General features: G+C 39.0%; 1 protein-coding gene across 3 annotated transcripts; it reads right to left on the bottom strand.

Moving 5' to 3' along the window:
- Nucleotides 1–711: 711 nt before the first annotated feature.
- On the bottom strand, nt 712–8,101 carry LOC144017905 (PWWP domain-containing DNA repair factor 3B-like). 3 transcript variants are annotated; one of them, XM_077519888.1, is made up of 14 exons: nt 7,869–8,101; nt 7,551–7,616; nt 6,049–6,320; nt 5,243–5,456; nt 4,983–5,111; nt 4,822–4,892; nt 4,313–4,389; nt 4,172–4,232; nt 4,006–4,081; nt 3,842–3,892; nt 2,571–2,821; nt 2,126–2,350; nt 1,955–2,043; nt 712–1,870 (listed from the first exon to the last, which is right to left on the bottom strand). In XM_077519888.1, the coding sequence occupies exons 2-14, from the start codon at nt 7,555–7,557 to the stop codon at nt 1,792–1,794; spliced, it is 1,602 nt and encodes a 533-aa protein (XP_077376014.1). In that variant the 5' UTR covers nt 7,558–7,616; nt 7,869–8,101; the 3' UTR covers nt 712–1,791. The 3 variants fall into 3 exon arrangements, with proteins under 3 accessions (XP_077376014.1, XP_077376016.1, XP_077376015.1); XM_077519890.1 differs by having other exon boundaries at nt 4,983–5,090; XM_077519889.1 differs by lacking the exon at nt 7,869–8,101 and adding an exon at nt 7,733–7,828.

The raw sequence follows: 8,101 nt of genomic DNA, 5'->3' as shown, positions 1-8,101 counted from the left end.
GATTCCGATCAATTTTGTTGTTATGGTTAATGCAGTAATTCCAAATCACAACGTGAGCGTATGCTTTCTGTTCATTGAAAAGCATTCGAATTTGGATTGTTGTAATATGATTCAATTGTACTATTTTGATTTTAAGATGTGATATGTTGTTTGACTACTATAACACACCTGGTTTGTATGCTAGTCACAGGCAAAAGAAATACAATACGCCGTGGAAATGAAGCTTTGCAGAAGTCCCCAACACTTGAATAGTCACTGATACCCAGTCCAGGTAGCACTTTTGATATGTAAAATTTCCCAAAGCAACAATGACAGCAAATTTTAAAGAAATACATATACATCCCGAAATATATATTTTTTTCTTAAGATTGCATGAAGTTATGACAATTTTCTATGTTTCTATTTCTTGATCATAAACCAGCCACAAGAGGGCAGCCGATTCTAGTATTGGCAAGTACCGATAACCTTGAAATAAGGCCATGAGACTAATTTAAAGCAACAATCACTGCAGGACTCTTCATAATATAAATACTTAGCGGGTAGAACTGAAATATTTAAGCCAGTCGTAGCTTGAAGGATGTCAAACTCGTTTTTGTCACAGGCCACACTGTAGGCCCATTGTTTGACTGCAAAACGTATGGTATCCTATTACATATACAGTCAACAACAAATTGACAAAAACTAGTTTCAAAATCAAAAGCAAGGGAGAAGTTTGCTCAAACAATATTCAGTTTACTTAAAAAAAATATAGGGCAAGGGTAACAACAAAGATTTGAAATTTCAACATTATACAAAGACACTTCATCATTTTGGCATAAATTTCACCCAAAAACATGATTTGATCTAGGGTGCACATAAAATTATCTTGCCCCTAGGTCTTGACTTTTTTTCTTTAATTGGGAAAAAAATAAAAACAAAAAACAAACAACAGAAATATAATTTAAAATAAAAAGATTTAAAGGAAACATAACAGAAAAAAAAAAAGTATCCAGATAACACAAAAACTGGACTATTAGATTCCTCAAATCCGAATTCTTCTTCGCTATTTTGGCCAATCATGCTCAGTAAACAATTCTGTCAGAAGAGTTTGTGCAAGGCCCCATGCGGCACAAAACCAGGTCCTTAAAGGAATGCTCGTTTTGTGATTTCGTGTGGCAGAATCCCAGTCGACACCGTTGGGAGTAAAAGTTTGAGCCAACAGGCCCTCGCTCAACAACATCAATAATGTTTCCAACAGATGCACTCCCACAGACGCACTTTTTGTAGGTGCAGTGAGGTCTCGAAGGGAACATTATAGGAAGTGATCAGGAAACAAAAATTGAAGAAAATATAGAGTTTGCTTCCCCCATTTCCACAATATCTGCTTTTGCTTTCAAAATGACAAGTGTGATGCAAAACTTTTTCTTGGCCCAACCTGGATTGGTTCAGAGCAATTTATAAAAGATAAAGTAGTGATTAAATAAAAACGTCTACTGTACAAGCAAGTGTTGAACAATTTAGCAGAGGTGGGCATTATGATTACACTTCCGGCAATGCTGAGTCAAGTTTTCCAAGTTTCTCATCAATCCTCAACAAAATGGGCGCCCATCACTGACTGAATCGAAATGCCCACCTCTACTATTTCGCGTTGTTCAGGATAATGATCAACACTGTCCTCAGTGGTTAGCGGCTTTGATTGTGAATGTGTGTTAGCTGTGACATTTTAGTCCGTATTCAGAGGTGCCAACCATGTTAAGACTGCCTTCAGAAACAGATTTAGTATGGTTCATGAGAATGATGAGTCAATTTAAATCATGTCCACTCAAGACATCTGCTGGAGGATTTGCTCAGACAGAACTGCTCAATCATTAACTCATACGCCTGTCTTTCCCTAAAATGACAAAAGAAAAGAAAATTAATCACATTCAGAACTTTTTGCCTTCATATGTACCAAATAAATAAATAAAATTGTTACCTGTTACTCAAACAACGTCCTTTTAAGTACTTTTCTTCTGCCTTTTTTATCGAAAGATCGTGCATCGCAGCAATAGCGTATGTTAAAGCCTGTAAAACAAAACAAAAAAAACAAAAAAAAAACATAAAAAACAACATTATATTACTAATAGGCCAAAAAAGTATGACATACCTCAGGAAGCAGCACATCCAAAACAAAGGGGATGCGCTCCATGTATCGGACCACGATCTGGCATTGACCTGTAGTCACAGCCGTCTCGTAGAGCTCGTTCAGGTAACTGTACATCTCGTCTAATTGCTTGTTATCTTCCAGGTAAGTCTCCACTCCACAATATGTCCTGTTAGACCTCTGAAAGTACTGCAGCCACCTCGATTGCACCTGACCCCGGATCACATCCTGAGGGAGTGCGGAAAGAAAGTGTTGCCAAGTTTCAATCGCAGTTTGTAAATAAGCAGAATTACACTAAATAAAACCATATTTAAAACATTGTCAGTTTTTTTTTTTTTTTTTTACAACAGGAAGAAAAAAAAAAAAAAAAAAAAACAATATAGAGGGTTTGCCAACAACAAACCAAAGTTTAAAAAATCCCCAAACTTCATCCGCCATCAAATCATACCAGCAGACGTCCTTCCACCATGCGCCGCTTGACGATAAAGTGCACAAGCTTTTCGTTAGCGCGGTTGTGTGCAGCTTGGGTCCGATCTGGCAGTAGCCTCTTGGCGCGTTTGTTGACCTGCTCCTGCTGTTCACCATCTTCTTTGGGATTCAGCGACTGGCCCTCCTCCTGCTCCTCCTCCAACGCCAACTCACTAGAAATGTTGAGTTGCTCCGAGGAAGCATGCGGGTGCTTTCTCCTCACTGGATAACCTGACCGCGTACAAGACTCATCATGACCACAGCTACAGGAATGTCTTTTTAAAAAAAAAAAAAATTATTATTCATGATCTCTTGAGATACAACTGACTAGAGTTACGAATTTTTTAGATATGCCAGTATTTGCTTTGACTTATAAGCAAATATTTGAGCTATGAGCACTTAACAACAATTCTGAAAAACAACCTTTAATTTTACATTTAAGTCTGCTAGCTTACGCTGCAACATAATGGGGAAACAACATGAATGGGCTAAATAAAAGCATTTATGTGGTGATGTTTTAGTACTTGAGCAGTACATATTTGAATACAACGGGTAACAGCAAATAGGAAATAGACCATATTTGGTTTTAGGAGGTTCCCGCAGGATTTTGACATCACCCTTCTTCGTTTGTGTCAGCATAACAGTATTTACAATGCCTCCCTGTCTGTGGCCAAGTCAGAGCAAAACAAACTGTTCTTTTTTTTTTTTACATTCTAGTTATGTTGTTACTATTACGTTTTTGCAAAGGAGATTATAGAGTGCTATTTCTTTTGTATTATTATTAAAAACATTACAGAAATATGTTTGGGAGGAAGGATAAATGGCATTTCCCTTCATTTCAGTATGGAAAAATGATTTTGAGATCGAAGTGTTTTGAGTTACAAGTGCAGTGTTGTAACACGTATATCAAGGCAACAACTGTTTTAACTAGAAAGTATGTTTTTTTTTTAAATTGTAGCAGCTTGTAGTGTTTCACAACTGCATTTACCTCAGAACTTAAAAAAAAATAATAAAGATTCTCCTTAGAATTCCTTTCTATAAGGTTTACAATGAAATTAGATGAAACATTTTTTTTTTTTTTTAGATGAATGGATGCCTGTGACAAAACTTCTAAGTGAAAGTCGTTTTTTTCCCCCCATACAGCTCTTTTATAGATCATCTCATGAAGAGTCTGGTGGGTGCAGGTTTCCTGTAAATTTATTGTTCATGTCGCAATGTCAGATTAAGTGTGTGTATGATGTGTGTACTCACTCATGCCATGAGCAAAGTACTCAAGGAAGGAGCCACAAAATGAGCCACAAGCTACACAGGGGGAGAGAAAAAAATATATTAAAAATCACCATGCTGCTGCTATGTAGCCTGACACACACACAAAAAACAAAAACACACCACACAAGAAATACAAACACAGTTACCGATGCGTATTCTGTAGTCTGTTATCAGCTCCAAGGACCACTGCAACATAGTGGCATACTGTTCTTTGGCTTTGGCCTACGACACACTCAGCATTAGCAACATTGACAAATTGAAAACAAGTAATTTGTATTACAGTAGGGTTTTTTTTTGTTTTTTTTTTCCTACCGCCAGTTCATTAGCTCCTTCACAGTCAAACGGCTTCAGGGATTTCAGAGCCACGGTCATCCTTTAACAACATGGCAATAAATAATATTTGGCTTCTTGTGCACAGATGGATAAGGAGGGATACTGGAATGTAATTCTTACCCTCGTTTTTGTTGACTTATCTGATCGTCAATGAAAATAACGCTAGCCTTTTTTGCCTTACGATTTACTTGTTTCACCTGTAGAGGACAAAAAAAGGAGGCAGGGATTTACCTTAGCTCCTACAAATAGTAGACAACTTTCAGATACAAAGTGTATTCAACTTTTGAATATCCAATCAGGTTCTTGAGTGGCTGGCCAAGTTATTTTAACAAAATACAATACAAATTTTAAATGCAGAACGGCCAGATAGACTACATTACCTGCTTTCAGCAATGATTTCTCTTTTTGCATCCATTAGAGCAAAATGAAAATGAAAAGTAATCCATTTGACAACATGCACTTGTTACGCCATGCACCATTATGTACACAATGATACAACCCTTTATTTGTTGTCAGCAATTAGGACGTCTTCTTTGGCAACATGAATTTACTCTCCAATTTTCTACTTCTATCTGCTTGGACGCTACGTTCAAGACCACTCGGAAATAAATGTGTGCTGCTGCACTCACCAACGCAGGCCATGGAGGAAAGTGTCTAAATTTGCACCATACAAACACTCCCTCTGCGATAGAAAGAGGCCCTGGAAGACATTGAGTTTACAAGGTGAACAAGAAACTCCATTTACAAATCGGTAAATGACACCACCAGGTGCCAGTCACACAAATCTTACTCGTCTGCATCAAGAAGCTTGGCAACTCCTCTTCATCAACACTTTCCTCATCCTCCAAGAAAGAAAGAGACAGCTGTTCCTGACTGTCACTGAACTCAATTGGCAGATCTGATGAAAACAAACACTCATCTTGTTGGATGTTGAGAAGATGAGAGGGGAAAGGCAGAAGCACACCAAGAGATGAAGTTAGCATGAATTATGTTAGAAGAAGCTCAGGGCTGATGATTTGTGAACATGATCGTGACACAGCGCTATATTACCTTCCTTTAGTTCAAATCTTGGTCGTGAGGGTTCAAATGACGAAGCAGTGTCGGTTCTTTTTTTCGGCTTCGTGTAACACCGGCGTTTCGCTGGAGAACAAGTGCTTTGCGTGATTGGTAGTTTTTTTACACGTTGTCTGGGTCGCGCAGCTTCTATGCTTCTCTTCCTGCACCGAGGCCTCAACATGTAGTGTGGCGAGTCAACCTTACATGTCTGTGGTACAAGTGGAAAAAGGTTTAAGATAATTTAATCATAATTTTCTGGCAAATATAACTTTTCTCCACTCCCACTGATTTTCAGCTGATTCTGTATCAGGCACAAAAAAAAAAAAAAAAAAAAAAAAAGATTTCTTTTTGATCATTTTCTGAAAATGGTCACAAAATAATCCAAAGAAGCAACATTTTTGCCAAATGAGCAATGTTTGTGTTTTATACTACAAAATGTAACATTTTGTGAAGGGGTTTTTGGTATTAACACTGACACACGTCAGTTTGCTCTGCATCACTGTACTAACAAAGAGAACAGTGGGCGCCACGTTCACATTTGTTACAAACAAGGAGACACAATGTGAAAACACTGCAAACATCACGGCCAAACCCAGAAAACAGGTGATGCAAGCTGAGCCCGGAGGCACTGTGATGTCATTTTCAATCAACAGTAAGGGGCAAAATGCCCGACTGTTTGAATGATCAAAAACACATTGTCCGTTATACAATGTCATAATATACCTGATATAATTTAGCACGTTTGCATCATGGAGAAGGGACAAATGAATGCAGCTTCACACACATGCATTAGGAAATACCTTGTCCTTCCCATCCTTTGCTTCAAAGCACGCGCCACAAATGCCGGGCAGTCGATCGGTGGACAAGCCGTGCAAGTGCGCGCACGTAGTGAAGGCTTGTTGTGTTTTTCTTGGCTGTCCCTCGCCTCTTTTTGGGGTGGATTGTAACAAGGGGAAATTACGGCCCGACACAGGACTTGTTTCTTCTGTGGTTTGGAGGAACACCGGGCTTGGCTTCCGTTTTTGTCTTGATGTTTTAGTCGGTTCCCTTTTTCGCGTTTTCCTTCGTCTACCTGAAATAACACATGTTTTGTGTGGGGTTCACGAAGCATTATGGAGGTACATTCAACATCACATCCGTTTTAGAATTGCACTTGTAAGCCAAACATGGCACTAGTGGCAAAACAACGTGACTAATGATAGATGTGCAACTAGTGCGCTTAACTGACTTATTAACAGAGTTGGTCACTTCAGTTAATTGCTGATAACGATGCCGACCTTTTCCTGAGCGCTTCCGCATATTCGGCAAAAGCTTTATGATGCGAAACCTCGCAAAAATATATGGGGTGAGGGACTGTCTACTCTGTACGCACCCTGATTAATGGACATAAATGCAACCTCAGTCGATGCTTAGTCTGTTTTTTTTCTTTTTTCGAGACTTTGCGTAATTGTAAACTTGAGGAAATGTTGGTATCGTCAGAGGGTAAGTGATGATTAACGTGCCTAGCTCTCATGGACTCACATCATGGTCACGTCAAGTCATGCACTTACATATGAATAGAGATCCTGAGCTGTTAATCATTGTTCAAGTGTGGTATTTGCCGTTTACTCCAAGTGACAGATGCTTTTTCTATCATGCCAAAATGGCTGCGCTAACGGCCATTTTGGACGTGATGTCAAGGTCAGGATCTCTATGGACTACCAATAGGATCCTTGTGGAGAGGAGGGTAGCCTTCTTATGTTGCTGCATTTACTTGTTTCGCTGAAAACACTTGTCAGTGCCTGTTTTACACTAGGATCCTTGTATGGAGTCATGAAAGCGAACTTCACCGTTTGCATCGACCATTCAAAGCGTATTATCTCAATATTGTGACTCACAAGTTAGGTTTACATTTCACAGTGAGTTTTTTCCTAATGGGCTTTACTTTAATTTGATTGTTGACGGCTCTGACAACATGATGCAGACGAATCATTGAGTAGCACCTGGAGATATACCTTATAAGAGAAAACTACATGTATTTTTCTTAACAGCAATGAAAGGTACATGTTGCGCATGTTGTACATGTTGGTGAAAACGCCACGGAGAAATCAGTTTTCAAGTTCGACAGCATAAGCAAATGGCAACGTAAGATGGCCGTCAGTGGCTTCACTTCTCCCAACGGAGAGCACGCGGCATTGACAATCCAAGTCCGTGGGTCAAGTAGCGTATTAAGACATTAAGTTGAAGTCTCTCAAATAAATGCTAAAATAAAATATTCATGAAGGGCTTTTAGAGCAGAAAAAAAGCAAGCTGATAGGGCTACCTCTCATTGTCGTCGAATCAAGACAAAACTTCAAGGATGTCGGTCGATATCCTCATCTGCCGAGTCCTTCCATGCATGGAACACAAAGGTTGAATCACTTTTACAGAACGAAGAAGGCAAATATGTATTTTGATTCCATGGAAATGCAGAGAACTACAGCATACTATTATTTTAATGGGTACCTCCAAGCGAGATAACATTTGCCATGCGAACAAGCTTTGATATTCGTAAGGCGAGCATAAAATACTGCCAGTGTATGTAGCATGTCCCAAACATTATTTATATCGTGTGACAAGCAAAACACAACGTGCAACTCACGATTACTACGTGCCCAAGCGAAACGAGCCCAAGCAAAAGCAGAATCCGGTATCACCATTCACGAGGTCCTGGCTGTAACCTGTTTGATTCAAATAAGAAGGATACATAAATTTGCCTCAAATGTTTGAATACTAGTTTAGTTTAAGTTTTCTTTTTTCTTTTTTTTAACTATGCAAACAAGTCACACAGCCGCCATTACGTGCTGTGCTGAGACTCTTATGTAAAGCCCCTTT

Source organism: Festucalex cinctus, chromosome 4, assembly GCF_051991245.1.
Source record: "Festucalex cinctus isolate MCC-2025b chromosome 4, RoL_Fcin_1.0, whole genome shotgun sequence".
NCBI classification, from domain to species: Eukaryota; Metazoa; Chordata; class Actinopteri; order Syngnathiformes; family Syngnathidae; genus Festucalex; species Festucalex cinctus.
This window is presented reverse-complemented; position numbering and strand designations above follow the sequence as displayed.

Excerpts from the sequence above, each read along its gene's own strand:
- LOC144017905 (XM_077519888.1), bottom strand. Across the intron at positions 3,893-4,005 it reads AGACTACAGAATACGCATCG|CTTGTGGCTCATTTTGTGGC; the intron begins GTAACTGTGTTT and ends CCCCCTGTGTAG. Across the intron at positions 2,044-2,125 it reads TGGATGTGCTGCTTCCTGAG|GCTTTAACATACGCTATTGC; the intron begins GTATGTCATACT and ends TTTGTTTTACAG.